The sequence below is a fragment of the Aspergillus glaucus genome (assembly GCF_001890805.1).
Source record: "Aspergillus glaucus CBS 516.65 unplaced genomic scaffold ASPGLscaffold_14, whole genome shotgun sequence".
Lineage (NCBI taxonomy): Eukaryota > Fungi > Ascomycota > Eurotiomycetes > Eurotiales > Aspergillaceae > Aspergillus > Aspergillus glaucus.
Genome location: NW_019170466.1, coordinates 476,769 through 494,316, shown reverse-complemented (window position 1 = coordinate 494,316; position 17,548 = coordinate 476,769). Strand labels below are relative to the sequence as shown.

Sequence of the window (17,548 nt, the reverse complement as noted above, 5' to 3'; positions counted from 1 at the left end):
TAGCCGGAGTTGTTTTGCTTCGAACAAGGCGTGAAGTATTGATGCCTTAATATGCCTGATAAGTAAGGCATGATTAGCAAAAGTTACGTCATTTATAGATCAGCTAGTTACGCGAAATGTTCAACTGCGCTACGAAGTACACTCTATCCAAAGTGCATCACCAAGATATGCCCGTTCACGTTCAATTTGAGAGACGAGTTTCCCTTGAAACTAGTGTTGCGAAAGCCAGAAGAGAAAGAGGTTCTCAATGCCGTTCAAATAGTTAACTAACAAGAATGAACCGGCATTAAGGCACCTTCTAGTCACCAACAAGTAAACATCAGGGCTTCATTCTTTTACTCAGTATTCAGCACCCCAAGAACAAGCCCAATTGCTTCAGGCGTATCCAAAGCGAAACTTGCCATAACTAGTATCTGATCGTAGGAAGATCCCGGACTAGACTGTAGACAAACAATGCAAACTAGCAGCGGGGATTTGATTATCAGATTGCGAGCCCTCGCGACATATTGACGAACTGGATCGGAGTGTTTCACTGCCGGAAAATCATATGAGAGTTTTGCTTTATTCTTACTCTCCCAAAAGAAGCGCCCCTACTACCACCTATTGCGATCCCTCAAAAGAAGACGAAAGACATCCACCTAATCTCGGACCTTTCCGCCGACCCTTTTCCATTCCATCTCCGAACCCGGCGGTCCCCGTTACAAGTCTCAATTGGAGGACTTGCAGTTCAATTGCATCTACAACCCTCACAATCTACAATTATGAGCCATTAGGCCCGGAAGAATCTACGACAATACCAATCGGTTCGCTGAGAAAAAGAAAAGGGCACTGTACCGGCCGTCATGCTGCCCCGGGCAGCTCGATCGCCTTGCTGGCGTACTACAACGCCGTTTATACATCCGGCTCGCGTTGTTCCTCGCTCAACCCCGTGGAGATCTGCCTATTATGGCTCGCAATTCCGAGTGTTCACATCGAGTCAGAGTCCGTTACGGAGGCAAGTAGCGGGGGATAAACCTACGACAATTACGAACACCGAAGCCGCGGCGAACGCGACTCCGGATGAGAAGAATAGCAAAAATGTGACGGCTACGAAAAACAAGGACCTACTGAGCGAGGCGAGTATTGGGGTTAAGGAGCAGCGCAGGGCTGACTGGGCTATAATGAAGGAGATGGCGAAGTACCTTTGGCCGAAGGTGAGGACTGCTTGATCGTGCGGGAGAGGATAGGCCGATGTTGACTGGATACTACAATACAGGAGGACTGGGGTACCAAGCTTCGTGTTGGGAGTGCATTATCACTGCTTGTTGGTGCAAAGGTGGGTTCTGGCATTCCGAGATCTTATGCGACTTGGTTACTTACAGCCACGAACTCCTAGATCCTAAACGTCGAGGTACCATTCTACTTCAAGAGCATAGTCGATTCAATGAACGTGGACTTTGCGGCCCTTGGAGGAACCGCTTATACCGTTGCTGGGTCAATGATCATAGCTTGTAAGCGAAACACCTTGGTCAACCGCTTCAAGGAACATTGGGCTTAACAGCTTCCATTTCAGATGGTGTAACTAGGATTGGAGCGACGCTATTCCAAGAATTGCGGAACGCAGTGTTTGCTAGTGTGGCCCAGAAGGCTATTCGCAGGGTCGCAGGGAATGTCTTCGAACATTTGTTACGGCTGGATCTCAACTTCCACCTTACCCGCCAAACTGGTGGACTTACGAGAGCGATCGATCGTGGTACTAAAGGTATCAGCTTCCTGCTGACATCTATGGTATTCCACATTGTTCCCACGGCCTTGGAGATCTCGCTTGTTTGTGGTATTTTGGTATGGTTCATGACAGGTGATCGACTCTGTTATTTTTTACTAACAATGGCATTAGACGTACCAGTACGGCGCGCAATTTGCGGCTATCACGACTGCCACGATGCTTGCATATAGTGCTTTTACAATCACTACCACTGCCTGGAGAACCAAGTTCCGCAAGCGAGCCAACGCAGCAGATAACCGCGGTGCGACGGTGGCTGTTGATTCCCTGATCAACTACGAGGCTGTCAAGTACTTTAACAACGAGAAATTCGAAGCCGCGCGATACGACAAGGCTCTGAAGGCTTACGAAGAAGCATCCATCAAGGTCACAACGTCTCTGGCTTTCCTCAACTCCGGTCAAAACATGATCTTCTCTAGCGCTCTTGCCGGTATGATGTACCTCGCTGCCAACGGAGTGGCTGAGGGGGCCTTGACTGTTGGTGATCTGGTCATGGTCAACCAGCTCGTCTTCCAACTCTCGGTTCCACTGAACTTCTTGGGCTCGGTGTACCGTGAGCTGCGCCAGTCGTTGCTGGACATGGAAACCCTGTTCAACCTGCAAAAGGTCAACGTGAACATCAAGGAACTCCCCGACGCGAAGCCGCTCGAGGTCAAGCGCGGAGGTGAAATCCGCTTCGAGAACGTGACATTCGGCTACCACCCCGACCGACCCATCCTGAAGAACGCTAGCTTTACAATCCCTGCTGGTCAGAAGTTTGCTATAGTGGGACCCAGCGGCTGCGGAAAGTCGACGATCTTGAGGTTACTGTTCCGATTTTACGATGTTCAGGAAGGTCGCATTCTGGTCGACGGTCAAGACGTGCGCAATGTGACTTTGGATAGTCTCCGGAGGGCAATCGGAGTCGTTCCGCAGGATACGCCTCTGTTCAATGACACGATCGAGCACAATATTCGCTACGGCCGGATTGATGCGTCGGATGAGGAAGTCCGTAGGGCCGCCCAGCGCGCTCAGATTCACGAACTTGTCCAAAGACTCCCCGATGGCTACACGACCGCCGTCGGTGAGAGAGGTATGATGATCTCTGGTGGAGAGAAGCAGCGGATGGCGATTTCTCGTCTGTTGCTGAAGGACCCTCAGATGTTGTTCTTCGATGAAGCGGTACGTATTCTTCAAGGTTAACATTGACAGCTATCTAATACTGAAAACAGACTTCCGCCCTCGACACATACACCGAACAGGCTCTGCTGCAAAACATCAACAGCATTCTGAAAGAAAAGGGCCGCACAAGTGTCTTTGTTGCCCACCGGCTACGAACCATCTATGACTGCGACCAGATCTTGGTGTTGAAGGCAGGCGAGGTTGCCGAGTCGGGATCGCACCGTGATCTCCTGGAGCAGAATGGCATATACGCTGAGTTGTGGAGTGGTGAGTGATTACTAGATACCAAGGTTCGATGAGATGATATGCTGATCCATAAAATAGCGCAAGAAACTTCTCTCGCGGAGGATGTGGAGCCTGATGGGCTCGAAGAGGCTGAGAAGAGTGGGAGTACCCCGGATCGTAGATAGACCCGAGGATGAAGCGGGTTCCTTTCTTTCTTTTTCTTTCTTCGTTATAGATTTCCCAGCATTTGAGTATATATTTTGCCTGTACAGTAGACGAATGACTGCGAAAGGAACAGAGGGCAGTGCAGGAGTACGAGTCCATTGCTAAATCAGGAAATTCGCGCTGTTCCATCATAACGGCTCCCCCTCACCTGAAGGACCCGGCAACGGCAAACGATAACAGCATTGTTTACCACGCGTCACGAGTTAATTAAAAAAGAACAGGGGCTCTCGGGGCGGTTACCGGGCAAAGCTTACCGCGGCCTTAACTAAATCTGGCTTAACGAGGTTCCGCTAGAAGGGGTTAATTGTGGTACTTCTGATACTAGTCTCGATGGTTCAATTTGTGTTCATTTGTGCCTGAAAGTTAATTAGATAATGGCGTATAACCGGTGGAACCATTGGAGGGCCTTTATATTAACATTGGGATGTTCTGAATACGAAAAGTGAGGGAAAACAACAGAAGAAGTTTACTAGGGATAGTTAGTTGAAACTATTGATAGATACCGCACCCCTGGGCCAGAAGTACGGTTCCTTGACAGCGGAAATACAAGTGGTATTTTTGGACCGACGGATTCCCCACACGCTGTCCCAGAATCAGGAGAACTCGAGATCGCTTGGGGAGAGCTCGCGTGTGTTTTTTCTCTTCTCTTCATCTTCACTTCTCTCTGTTTGTTTACTATTTTCTCTACAGTCTTTTACATATTCTTTCATTAAACTATTCGCTTCTATACACTCTTTTAATCCAGCAACTGCATTAGTGCAACAGCCAAGCTTTCCATACAACACTCCATAACCATTCATTCGTTTATCCTAGACGCTGTTCTACACACTCAAACAATCAATCACTAGCCTCGTTCTTTTTCACAATCTATTCGATTCTTCAGCCTGCTCGTTTCGTCTAGCCCTGCAATTAATTGCTTACACAACCACTGGATCCCCGGAGTAATAGCTTTGCCAGCCACCGGCACTCCGCACTCGCCGTCACTTGCCTTCTTTATTTTCTTCTTCGACTTATCCCACGTCAGCCACGGATTTTTGTTATCTCTCTTTAAATCTGGAGATTCAAGTGAGGAAAGCGGAAGGTAGTGTCTGTGGTCCTTGGACTTGGTAAGTCGCAACAATTGTATTTTTCTCCCTTGAGGGTCGATGTAACGTCTGAAAACGATGTCTTGAATCCACAAACAAGGAAGCTATATATGAGGACCATGTTCTAACTTGCATTGCAGATACTTTATTTTCGATAGATTCCAGCATCTTTGCATCCGAAGGTTCCGACAAACGAATTGAACAAGCGACGCCTACTATCAAACACAATGGGTATCATCGAGAAATTGCAAGCTAGTATGTCTACAAACCATTCCCTTGATACAACTAGAACCAATTCAAAACTAACACATCTTCAGAAATCGAACTCTACCGCCTGGAGCAGCGCTACGCTCGTCGCAAGCACCGCACCTCGTTCCACGACGTCCAGTATGTCGACGGGGAGTACGTCTTCAACAGCTCCTTGAACTCGCCCACGTCGACCGTCTCCAAGCACTCCACAGGAGGCCACGGGAAATCGTCAACCTGGAGCGCATCCAACGACTCGCGATTGCGGTGATGATTTCTTTCTTTCCGTTCCTTCCTTGAATGCGTCCGTCGATTCTGTTTAGCCTTTTCTCGTACGACTTTCTCACATTCTCTCTCCACATTATGTTTCATGTGGAATTTTGACGATATCTCCAAGTGAGCGGGAAGAAGTTTCATCACGCTGTCTACTATACCCATATCCACGTTTGATTGGAGATCGATATTGATTTGTGATTGTTTGACGTTCGAATCTGAGACCTGAGATAAAGGAGTCTGACTCGCCGGCTTGGTCATTATCGCATGCTGCTAGATCTCAGATCTCGTGGTGTCAAATCTGGCGGGTCAGACCCTTTGTCTCAAACATCGATTCGGCATGGTCTTTCTTGCAATCTGATCGAGTCATTCATTGTTTGAGTTTGATTCTTCCCAAGCATCGCGCTATCATTCCCTAGAAGCGAAGCAAGTTACGAATGTTTCTTTTTCTGGATCTTTTTGTTGATGAATCTTTCAAATACCTATGCGTGTCTAGCGATTTTGTCTTTGAATTTATGGTGGCTGTTCTGATTCTTCATTATTTACCTTACCCCTGTACATAGGTTTACATCTCGGGTTGTTGAATAGAAAATATAGACAACTTCTTGACAATTTGTGCGCCTTGCTCCCTGACAATTTGCTTTAAGGTTGGAGTAAAATGTAAATAGAAGCATCTCACCAAACACCATCTCATCTTGATATCAACGCTTAGACTTCCGACTCCCAATCCCCAGTCGCCCAAGATTAGGAAGACTCGACTTATGCCGATGCGCACCCCCCAGAATAGACCCTCCCCCACCACCACTACCACCCCCCTTCTGCGTCCCAGAACTATCCACTGAATTCATCCGGCCAGTCCCTCCAGCATTCCCGCCACGCGGTGACTCCCCACCCCCAGCCCCAAACCCCCGATCCTTCCCACGAATCTGGTCCGACGTCGCAGCCGCGGAAAGCGCAGCCGTTAGGGACGGGTTCTGTGGTCCGGTTCGGATACCGTCGTGGTCGAGTTGGCGTTGGTAAGCGGCGCGTTGGGCTCGTCGGGCTTTTTCTTGCACAGATTTGAATTTGTCGAGGAGGTCGGCCCAGCGGATGGAGGAGGCTTCGTCGCGGGATTTCAGGCGCGCGCCGGTTGGGCGTTCGAAGGTGGATATTGGGGCCGTGCTGGTGCTTTGATGAGTGAGTTGTTTCTTGGTTAAATAGGTAAATGTGGGGTTGGTTATTGGCTTACAGTCGTGGACTAGCGTGGAGGAGGCCGATGTTGCTGACGCTGTTTAGGCGGTTTTTGAGCGCTGCGAATGCGGAGCTTTGCGGGAGGAGCATGAGGACGCCGTAGAGGCATTTGTATAGGTATGGGTATTTCTCTGGTTCTAGGAGTTGGAGACGGAGGTCTGGACGAAAGTCAACATTGAACAGCTGAGTAGTAAGGCTGAACCAACATGTGAAGACAGGTGATTCCAAGAGCTGGACCAACTTGTCGATTTGTATTAACATATTAACGGTCATTTCGAGTTCAGCACTGGTAGATTGTCAGTCTAGAACACAGACGTGAGCACGGTATATGACACTAACAATACTTGCAAAAGATTATATGCTTGCTCATAAGCTTGAGCGAGGAGACATAGTGAGAATGTAGAGACGGCATTATGGCACCATGACCTGAAAAGAGCCACAAAGAACATTTGACCCTCCTGGAGACGGGAAACCTCGTTAGTTGCTCTTCTTGGCTTCAATTTGCAGTATCGTTTACCTTTGAATCGATATTCCTTAATCTCTTTCGAAGATCAGAGAGTTCAGGTGCGGTGATTAGATTGTTATTCAGATTTTGAACCATGATGCTAGCGAACTCGATATCCTAGCATCGATTAGGTTAAAGTCAACAGCCCATTTGCGCAGGATGACACTCACCTCTTCCTTTTCGAGACAATCTGCTAGGGTCCGATAGATACGTTCCGGGCTCAAGTTCATGCAAAGCTGCCGAATAATGAGATTCCCACGAACCTCAAGCAAGTTCCGGTCCGTCGAGAACAGCTGCAGCAAGTTCACCATAAACGAAGCAAAATAACTATCCTCGCTATTCCTTGAAATCTGCGATAGAAGTTGGAGGTCCTTGGTGACAACAGCTTCCGCAGGGTCCGACAACGTTTTGAGAAGTGCAGGAAAGGTTCCGTCATTGAAAGCGACAACCTTGCGAGGTGCCTTCCGATGTAACATTATCAGCCAGGACAAGGCGGCTACTCTTGTGGCTTCATTTTCATTCAAGAATTGCAATGTAAGTGAAGTCACAGCGGCAGCATAATCAAGATCTGCCGGAGGAGCTTGCACGGACACAATACTGCTTCGGGGTGTTTGGTCGACTGGTGGCTCTTGTTGGGAAATCTGCTTCCTAAGTTCGCTTCCCTGGGTATCAGAAGGTTTGCCGCCTGGTGTCGATAACCTTCTTTCAGCATTTTCCTTGTTGTTTACAGCGGGCGGTAATTTAGAGGTCGCGGCTGGACGATTTTCCTCCGAAGTGTCTTCAGACAGGGTAACGATATACTCCAACAAAGAAGTGTTGACTCGGTTAGCAGCCTGTCGTACCTGGTCTGAGCCACTGGACATTGCAGGAAGAACTTGAGTCAGAAGACGTGGGACGAATGGAAGGATATCTTCAGGGCTGATTTCGAAGAAGCTATCAATCCAACGCAGTGCTGTAAGCTGCATCTCCTCATCTAAGATTTAGCGTTAGCGAGAACTCTTGCGACCAGAGATGTTCGAGTGCAACTCACCAAACGACGTGTCAACGAATCCGACAAGAATGTCCAGGATCTTAGGGTAATCAATATGGACATCTTGGCCCGGGACCCAGTCACCGTCAACCTGGACAACATCTTCTTCAATAACGGATTCAGATCCCGAATCCTCAATAGCATTCTCATCCTTGTCCTCTTCTGGAGCAACAGCCTGGTCGGTAATTGCGCTCGCATCATCACTCGCAGCCGATTGTCTTTTGCTTTCTTGTTCCTTTCGACTATCCTCAATGCCCTTTTTGAGACGTGCAATCCTCTTTATTTCAGATAAAAACCGATCGAGAAGGCCTTGTGTGGCGACATGCACATCCCTATTCGTGTCACCCAGGAATTTAACTAACCCCCCAAGAAACTCCGGCAAGTAAGAGACAAGCTCCAGGTCAGGAATTGTATCCAGTAATGTCAACCATTGTACCAAGAAGGTGCGCGTGAATGGGCTGATCACATGTATACGATCCTTGAGCAAAGGTATGAATTTCGCGAGAGAAAACGCGGTCGGCAGATCTGCTTCTTCAAACGTATCTGAATCTAACGTATCCTTTTCAGAGAGCTGCAGAACTGAGATATAAGTGGCAGCAGACTCCGAAACAATGTCCTTCACAAGACGATCAAGAAGCTCAGCGCCATTCTTCACGGAGAGCTCCGAGTCTGAAGCCAACTAAAAACACATTGTCAGTGGATGCACTTCCGCAGTCTGGTTGCCGGCGCACTCACTTTGCTCAGCGCATCGAAAATCTCGTTAAAAAATAGTAGTATCTCTCCTTTGGCGACCTTGGCAATGTTGTACATGCTTTCGCATGCGTAGTACCTGACCCGCGCATCTTGGTCGGAGAAACAGGCAAGAACCGGCGGTACGATTTCCTTGAGATGAGGAGCAACACTCTCCTAAACCAGTCTCAGCACTTCATATTTACCGAAATCTTCCAGTATTATAGACTTCACTCACGGATCCCAATGCTATCGAGGCGGCAGCCAGCCCGATTAAACCACCATTTCTGGCGTGAGGCTGGTGTACGGCGTAAGCGTAGTCATGGCAAAGTTGGTCGACTATCTTCTGGATCTCTTCATGTTCTCGTTTGAAAGCGGCATTTCGGACGATTTTTTCAAGCCTAGATGGTTTCCCCTTTGTGGTTAGCATGTGCTTTGGTACGTTCGTCCGATCCGCGGGCATTTCTCGATCATACTCTAGAGCTCCCTGTTTCCTCCTATCGTAGAGCTTATCGTTCAGCAGGCGTTGGATAGAGTGATCCATCGCTCAGACGGATACGATGCACCACACAGCTCAAAGGCCTCAATAGTCGTCATTCAAGTCGTGCTCATGGTGGAGGGGGGCGTCTAGATCCGGTGCAGCTGGGCGGTGAATCGGGTCACTCCTTTTGACTACTATTATCGCGCTATCAGTATCTCTCTATTTCATAACTTCTATGCCTGCACAGTTAAGAGTGTCCTCAGAACTTACCACCTTCTAGGCTGAACTAATAACGGGTGAGTGGGGAGTTGGTTAGTTGCTTACAGCGAAAGTGCGTTGGCAACGTGGGCATGCTGTGACGTCGTTCCCGCTGAGCGTTATCGCAAAGTACTCCGCGCGCCTGCTCCATATATATTGGTGCTGATCGACGCAGCACTATCGATTCCAAAATGATTGCTGTGAGGAGAGCCGGCTTGATAATGCCATCAGGGATTCCGACATGGCCTACAAGAAGAATTTTATTCCGCTGGAGTCCGATCCGACAATCTTCACAGAGCTAATGCATGACCTGGGCGTGTCGACTTCTCACGATGAAGTAGACCATCACTATATCACACTGGTTAAACGGTCGAATCGACTCTACGTGTTGGACGGAGAAATGCAAGGCCCTGTTGACAGAGTTTCTCTAGAGGACGGTGAAGATGCCTGAACCTAAAAGGTCCCAATGTAGTAAGAGAATACACATCGAGCGATGTGGAGGGAATGTTTAGTTTATTGGCTCTGGTCAAATTATAAACAATACACATGACGCTGCAATGCGTAGCCCGGACCAGGATGAAATTCCGAAAGGGGTCTTTCTTATGGAAATTGTGGTTTTATATCTCAAGGATAACTAGTCAAACGCTCTATATCGATTTTCTATTTACATTTAGACCACAACCAACTCGAGGACGTTCTTTTAGACTATCATAAAACTGTGACTCCGGACATCTCAGAATTCTAATCAGGCCTTCCCGGTTGCACGATGTCGTTCAACCGTGGGTGAAAGTTGCAATTGAAGACCGAGGGGCTGTTGGATTGCTCACCCCGAATGATATCCGGAACCTTCAGTTGACCACCGGGGATCGTACGTACCAAACCAACCCAGCTCAAACGGAGGATCTTGTTGAGTCTAATCTTGAATAACCATACCCGGCTTCAACATGCCGCATGACGAATCCGTGAAACAACCGGACCTCGTCGTCTGGAGTACCATGAATGAACTGCCACAGTTTGTCATCGAGACCATTATGCGGGATCAGAATATGATTTGAAAGAAGATATTGGTCTTTTGCTCGAAGGTGCAATGCCTTTTATACGGATTGTGATCAACGTCAAGTGGGAGAAGCTGCCGGATGGTAAAATAGCAGGTCATATGATCGTTACCCGATTCAATACAGCAATGCAAGTAACTGGTCGAGAAAGAGTGGTAAGTTCCGTGTCTTCATTGTCCTGAGTTTGAGAAACTAACATAGTCTATAGGAGGTATTTCCAACTCCGGCGTCCGGCCACCAAACTATCGATATCACTCGTGCAGAACTCACTGGACTCGAAGTGTTCGATGGCGGTCGTAGCGCTGATGACCACTTTCAATTGGATATCAACCGTCTTCGCCAGCTTGCTCCTGAGGCCATGGTGATCATGGGGCTAATTCCAGCATGATGGACTGTTCCTGTGATCAATGATGTTCAAGCAGAAGGCTTGCATGTGGACGAGACTAGCGTTTTTTTGGTAGCATGTCTTCAATTCCTATAGCTTTAGAGCTAGTTTCATAACGTAAAACTACCATTTTCACTCTCTATATCATCCCCTTAGGATCAGCCAAATCCCCCGTCATAACCTAATCCGGAATATGCGCTTGCACGACTCCATCCTCACCCAGATACTCGGGCCTACAGTACAACTTCAGCCCCTCCCACCCCAAACTTTCCACATTATTCCAGAGATTAAACCCTGACCCAAACGGCACCCGCCACTTCCAACACACCGAGTCCTCTGCCTCGTTCACGTCCGCCTGCCCCGGGATGCGCACCTCCTGCTCCGCACCCTGTAACAAGTCTTCCCACTCCGACTTCTTCATGTGATGATGGATGACCACGTTCCCCTCCGCCGCAGATCGCTGATCGGGAACTGCGATCCATTCAGTAGTTAGGCTGTGGTTCTTCTGGCATCTGAGATCGGTAATGCGCTGTCTAGCGTATTGTCGGAGGTCGGTGTCGGTGTATCCTCCGAAGCCCGTTTGAAAGTCCTCGACAGGTGGGTTGGTGTTTGGGTTATCGAGAATGGACTGGTCGGAGTTGCGAACTAGACTGAAGATGTTGGATGCTAGAGACGGAGTGGTGCAGTCGGTCATTAGACGATTGATTACCTGTGATCAAATTTAGTTTAGTGTGTTAATGGGAGGGATCCGTTTGCCTACCGAGGCTGGCATTTGGGCCGTGCAGAAGAGAAGTATGCCCGACATGGCTAAGAGAAAGAATGAAAGTATGAAAGGATTTGATAGTGGTATGCTATTGTGGTTTATCCAGTTGATGCAACTATAAAATAGGCGTTCCGCGTGGGGGCCGGTCGAGATTACAGATTGAGTAGACCACACTGCAAGGCGTTTACAAGCAGCAAAAGCAGCCCGGGAGATTGAATCAAAAATGAGCAATAACGGCGCATTTCTTTACTGGGCGTTCAATTTGGCGTTTAATGGAAAATGGGTTATATCATCCAGTCTAGGCATCCTTTAAACGTCGCTGTTTGACATAAGGAGTCATCGTTTACAGAATAATATCACTTATCTCTCAATATGGTCTTGTCTACTTAACCACCATGCCTCTCATACACCATACATCGCAAGTGTACAGCAACTCCTCCCCACAGCAGTTATTGGAGGAGTTGCGCGAAGCAGTAGAGCAGGCTGAATCAACAACTATCCTGGAATGGTTAGATGTTGATCCTGATACAGGCAAAACAGTCACCAATCATCTTCTCGAGGATGCCTTGTTTGAAAGTTTGAACGTGAGGTAGGATGGGAAGTCCCTATCGCACTTTGGAATACGAACTGACTTCAAGATGCTCTTAGGTTATCATACAACAGCGTCACTCGTCGCTTCAAAGTCCTCACCCGGCAAACTTTTTTTATACAACGTTTTCTACTCGTGGATGTATCGTGTCCTCTGCAAGTGGGATCTCACGGAGAAGGATGATCTACTTAGACTTTGTGCCGGGGCGTGTGAGTGACAGACAAAAGCATCGACTGTATAGTATTTTATTGACTTATATGTTCTTATAGCTATAACCGACTTCAAACCTCCATATGACAAATCTATTAAAGATCCAGATGTATACCTCTACAGGAGGGCTCAACGCCTACCACAGCTCGTGGTCGAGTGTGGTTATGCAGATTGCCCTGACCACCTGAATGACGATCTCGATCTCTGGGTCTAAGGTGCATCGCAACTCATACCAGTTGTAATCATCGTCGTATGGAAGGAGCTGCCCCAGGGCAGGGTTGCAGGGCATATGACCGTCTACCGATGTGCTGAGCCGGGACATATCACCGAGCAACAACGAGTGGTAATGTCTTCTTATCATCTTTGATTCCGGAAGCGAGAAATTGACGCAGTCTATCATGTATAGGAAATATTCCCCATTCCGGCTTCTGTTCCAGAGACGATTGAACTAACTCGTTGCGATGTATTCGGCTCTGAGGTTGTTGAAGGTCGGGATCCTCTTGATAGAATTCCACTTGGTACCGAGAGGTTGCGCCGGAAAGCAACAGAAGCCTTACGATTGATGGGATTGACTCCTGCCTGAGCGTGAGGTCTGGGAGGTCAAAGAGTGGCCAGGAGGAAGTAAGAAGTACAAGCTGGTGACATGTCTTAGCTCATGGGGTCAAACTTAGATAGCTTTACTATATTGCTCTAACTTATACAAAAATATCAAGCTATAGAAAAATATATGCCTGAAGGAACCAGAACTCCAAGTCATTATCATAAGAAATGCATGCCAAAAGAATAAGCGGTTCCCTAAAATAACGCCTTCGCCTTCTTCAATCAATGACTGATATATTGAAAGACTGCAGAAACGTCCCTTTCTGTAGTCTCTTGACGAATGAGCAGATCTTGAATCTTCCCAAGCTGCCCCTTTTCTCCATCGTTGACAAAATGATTCCAGGTACTAGTGTCACCATATAGCATGGCTGGAGCTTTGATAAATTGGGACTCCTTCGGTCTACACCTCTTGCACTTGAACGTATCGTGCGTATCACTTCGAGTTTCTGGCTTGAATTGAAAAAGCTCGCGAAGGGATTCTATTGAGAAGTGGCGCTCGACATCTTCTGCGGAATCAACCACAGCGGAAGAGAGCGATTGCTTGTGAGACTGACGCTGGAAGATCTTCTCTTCGATTGATCCAGTGGCGATAAAGCGATAGACGAAACAGTTTTTCTTTTGTCCGTCACGCCACACACGGGCCAGTGCTTGTTGGTCGGCTGCAGGGTTCCAATCGGGGTCAAAAAGTACGAGACGGTTTGCGCCGATCAAGTTCAAACCACACCCACCGGCTTTGCTGCTAAGAAGGAAGACAAATTCCTCTCCCTCGGGGTCATTGAATTTATTGACCAGCTTTTGTCGTTTGTTAACGTTCATGGTGCCGTCCAACCGCAGCGAGCCGTACCCTCTTGCTCTGCAGAGCTTTTCGAAGAGATCCAACGTTTGGGTATAATTGCTGATAAGAACGATCTTGTCATTCGTATCCTGGCGAATGCGTGCTAACATACGGTCAAGGACCATCATCTTCCCGGAGTACCAGGACTTGATTTCTCGGTCGCGACCTCTGCCTTCAGGCGGTACATAGTCGTCTGGGAATGCGTGTTCACATCCTGGGAGGTCTGTGGAAAGATTGAGCAGGTCTGGGTGGTTACAGAGCTTCTTCAAGAGTCCAATGGCCTTCAAAGGCTGACTTCCCTTTCCCCTAAGCAAACTCCTGATTTCGGGACTCTGGATGAAATGATTGTACAGTCCAAGTTGGAATTGCGACATGTTGCAGAACACCACATGTTCATACTTGACGGTCAGATACTTCGACAAGATGTCGTTTGTCCGACGGATAATGAATTTGTTGACAATGCCCGAAAGTTCTGACAGACGCTCGTTTCCTTTCTTTTGCTCTTCTTCTGTTCCTGCTGCATCTCGCCCCTTAAGAATTGGTAGTTCGAATCTCTTCCGGAACTCGTTCTGCGAGCCAAGCAAGTCTGGATTGGCGAAGTTTAGGAGAGCGAAGTACTCAGACAGGTCATTCTGGATGGGAGTACCAGACAGAATAACCCGGCGGCTCACATTCAGACTGTTCAGCGCAGTCCACGTCAAACTGTCTTTATTTTTGAGGCGGTGACCTTCGTCACACAGCAATAGACCGATGGGTGAATCCTTCAGCGTATCAACGTACATGCGCAGCGTCTCGTAAGACACGATTAGGACAGGCCTAACCACGGAGCGTCCGGAAGCGATTGCCCATTGTTTTATTTGCATAGTAAGCTCTGTTTTCGACGCCTTGCCATCTACTGCAAACGGAGTAATGGTACCCTCTCCAAGCCATTTCCCTATGATCGTCAGCAGGAGAACGAAAAACAATTTATCATACTACTTACCAAGCTCATTGGCCCAGTTACCAACCAAACTTGACGGACAAGCAATAATGCATTTTTGAATAGTACTCTTCCCGGCTTCTGATGACTGCTTGAGCAGAGTCCACATCAAGGCAATGCATTGAAGCTGCAAGCGTTAGCTCCGATGTTAGAAAACGATTGTCCCCGTACATACCGTTTTGCCCAACCCCATCCCGTCTGCCATGATGCAGCCGTGTGCATTTTTATCCACCATCCCAGTTGTGCAGCGATATAAGAACTATTGGTGGTCAATCAAACCATTTGCCGTGGCGTAGCGCACAGAAAAGCATACCTTGACACCTTCAACTTGATGTGGACGTAAAATCTTCGCCAATTTCGGATCTATCACAACAGGAACCTTGGGGCGGGTATCAACCTCCTTCTTCAGACCTAGAATGTCCGCCAAGCTCTTATGCACGATAGGCTCATCCAACTTCGGTTGTTCGGGTTGACCCTCTGGTTTTGATTCGGCTTTCTCTTCAACATCGTCAACGGTCGGGTCGTATAACACTATTGCAAATTCTCCACTGGGATCATGTAAAGGTTTCACGACAAACGTCGCGCCTCTTCTCATCCCAAGCGTTGGTGCTGGCCGTGAGGCATCGTAGGCATCGGATGCTTTATTGATAAACGGGACTTTGAATCTCTGCTTAAACGTCGTATCTGTGTCTTTGGGCTTAAAAACGGGGAATCTGTTCACGTCCCTGGTGGCAAGGGCTAGGCGTTCTTCGTTTGTATATGGCTTTTCTCCTTCATCCGCGTTTCCATCGGCGCCCGCATAGTTGACTTTTCTCTTCTTTCTCGCCGGCTTGTCTGAGGCTCGGGTTGGGGTAGCAGATCCGGGACATCTGAAGGGCTTCGAAAGGCGATCGATGGGATTATGAGGACTGTTATGAAGTGATTTAGATGATGGTGTCGTTCCACCACTCTCCGTTGCGGCCGGTCGAGGTCGATACCTGGAGGCGTTAGTGGGCGTCTTCTGGGGCTGAAAAAGGCGGCTTCTCACATTGATCCAGATAAATTTCAAGATAACGACACAAATAAGGACCTTTTCTGGCTGCTTTCCATATGACACTGGGTCGTCGTCGACGCTATCAGTGCATTGGCAATCATCGGAACGCGTAGTCGCCCCCGCTTGGCGCGTCTGCCGCCACCGACCAGACACCAAAGTATCGCGATATCACGTGAGATTACCGCATCCGAGGTAAATCTGGAACCCTAAACGGAGCCCCGCTGCCGTCCCGCCGAAGACAGGTGAGTACAGAAGATCATGGAGATGTCACAGCACCTCAGCAACATCGGTCAAACCTCATGGCATCTGATTTCTGGGCTGGCTACCTCAGCGGGGCCATTGGGATTATTATCGGGAACCCGTTAGATGTGATTAAGGTTCGGTTACAAGCCGGGCACAACTCTGCAGATGCAGCTGCGGCTGCAGCATCACAGCAACGCTTGAGCCGCTTCGAACTTGCGCGAGGTTTGATAAGCACCCCTGCATACATTTAAAAGTTGATGATTGACTTCTTTCTATGATTAACAGGAGTTGCAGCTCCTATCCTTGGATATGGGGCCCTCAACGCTATTCTTTTCGTCACCTATAACCAGTCGTTGAAGTTTATGGATAGCTCAATCACGGACCCTATAAATCCCCAGGGTGTTCCCCTCTACAAACTCTGGATCGCCGGTGCTGTGGGCGGCCTGGCTAGTTGGACTATATCGTCTCCGACAGAATATATAAAATGTCGAGCCCAATTAGATAATCGGCCCGAAGTCTCGTCGTGGATCGTTGCGAAAGACATTGTTCGAACTCGTGGCTGGAGGGGCCTCTATTACGGAGGAGGGATTACTAGTGCCAGAGATTCTATTGGTTATGGATTTTAGTATGGAAACCGTCTTCCCCAGATTTTCTCCGCTCATCCCCATCCCCGTGCTCTGTTTAACGCATGCTACAAAACAGTTTCTGGTCCTACGAGTATTGCAAACGACTTGTGACCTCTGGAGATGATGATGTTCATAAAGCCGCGATGAAAGTGCTTCTCTGTGGAGGCATTGCCGGCGTCGCTACCTGGGCGTCGGTTTTCCCACTAGACGTGATCAAAACCAGACTACAAGCGCAAACTAGCGGGATATATCCTGAGGGTCGGCCGCTTCTGTCATTGCAGAGCAACAGGCGGGAACTGAACACCTTCCAGATTGCCAGGGAAGTATACCGGAACGAAGGCATGAAAGTCTTCTATCGCGGTCTGGGGGTTTGCAGTATCAGAGCATTCATAGTAAATGCGGTCCAGGTACGTTTGTCCAAAATCTTGAAAACGCACAATTGCTGATTATATGTCAGTGGGCCACATATGAATGGCTTATGAAAGCCTTCAATAATGTCGCATGGAATGAAAACCTCATGCCCAAAAATGCTTAGGCATATATAGATGAGTTGTACTCTGTACTCGTACTGTACTTATAGCTAAAACGAGTTATTTCGACCCATTTCAATCATACTCCGTACGGCTTTGTATTGCAGCTAGTAACTAAATTTCGTCTTAAGGAGAAAAGCGCCGGACAAAGGAGGTGGAACAAAGCCATACAATATCCGAAATGCGGCGATTTGCGCCGTCGCCGCACACCGGAGGAACCGCACTCGGTAAGACAAGCCTCCAATATTGCGACCATCGGCACTTGTAGTTCTCACGTGCAGGCTATCCCTTTTCGGGAGAAAAGCTTTTTCTATTGGAGCTCAGCCAATCAGAATGCTTTTCGAGCAACGACGGCATATCGAAAAATTTTGCCCTTCGACAGCCTTTACTTGCAGATTGCTGTAGCGAGGTCCTTTTTTCATGATAGAAGGAATGCGACTTATCCCTCTTGTACGCCTCATGTCCGACCTTATTCCTATGCTTCGTAGAT

General features: G+C 48.2%; 3 protein-coding genes across 3 annotated transcripts; 2 read left to right on the top strand and 1 right to left on the bottom strand.

Moving 5' to 3' along the window:
• Positions 1 to 742: 742 nt before the first annotated feature.
• Positions 743 to 3,650, top strand: atm1 (ATP-binding cassette Fe/S cluster precursor transporter ATM1). Its single transcript, XM_022547211.1, has 7 exons — positions 743 to 1,193; positions 1,256 to 1,315; positions 1,376 to 1,490; positions 1,553 to 1,821; positions 1,877 to 2,923; positions 2,974 to 3,190; positions 3,248 to 3,650. Exons 1-7 carry the CDS (start codon positions 843 to 845, stop codon positions 3,331 to 3,333), a joined length of 2,145 nt encoding a protein of 714 aa, XP_022399488.1. The 5' UTR covers positions 743 to 842; the 3' UTR covers positions 3,334 to 3,650.
• A 1,035-nt stretch (positions 3,651 to 4,685) lies between these two features.
• Positions 4,686 to 4,975, top strand: ASPGLDRAFT_129160 (uncharacterized protein; the record flags this gene model as incomplete). Its single annotated transcript, XM_022540865.1, has 2 exons — positions 4,686 to 4,713; positions 4,776 to 4,975. The coding sequence occupies 2 exons, from the start codon at positions 4,686 to 4,688 to the stop codon at positions 4,973 to 4,975; spliced, it is 228 nt and encodes a 75-aa protein (XP_022399487.1).
• A 703-nt stretch (positions 4,976 to 5,678) lies between these two features.
• ASPGLDRAFT_67657 (uncharacterized protein) lies at positions 5,679 to 16,149 on the bottom strand (the record flags this gene model as incomplete). The annotated part of the gene is made up of 14 exons (XM_022549165.1): positions 5,679 to 6,144; positions 6,206 to 6,365; positions 6,414 to 6,493; positions 6,547 to 6,665; positions 6,725 to 6,829; positions 6,883 to 7,685; positions 7,743 to 8,421; positions 8,478 to 8,648; positions 8,710 to 8,886; positions 13,059 to 14,581; positions 14,630 to 14,753; positions 14,802 to 14,885; positions 14,940 to 15,534; positions 15,986 to 16,149. 14 exons carry the CDS (start codon positions 16,147 to 16,149, stop codon positions 5,679 to 5,681), a joined length of 5,250 nt encoding a protein of 1,749 aa, XP_022399486.1.
• Between the last annotated feature and the right edge of the window lie 1,399 nt (positions 16,150 to 17,548).

Coding starts and splice junctions, on each gene's coding strand:
- atm1 (XM_022547211.1), top strand. CDS start 843: ATGCTGCCCCGGGCAGCTCGATCGCCTTGCTGGCGTACTACAACGCCG. Junction 1,194..1,255: donor CGAAGTACCTTTGGCCGAAG/GTGAGGACTGCT, acceptor ACTACAATACAG/GAGGACTGGGGTACCAAGCT. Junction 2,924..2,973: donor TGTTGTTCTTCGATGAAGCG/GTACGTATTCTT, acceptor TACTGAAAACAG/ACTTCCGCCCTCGACACATA.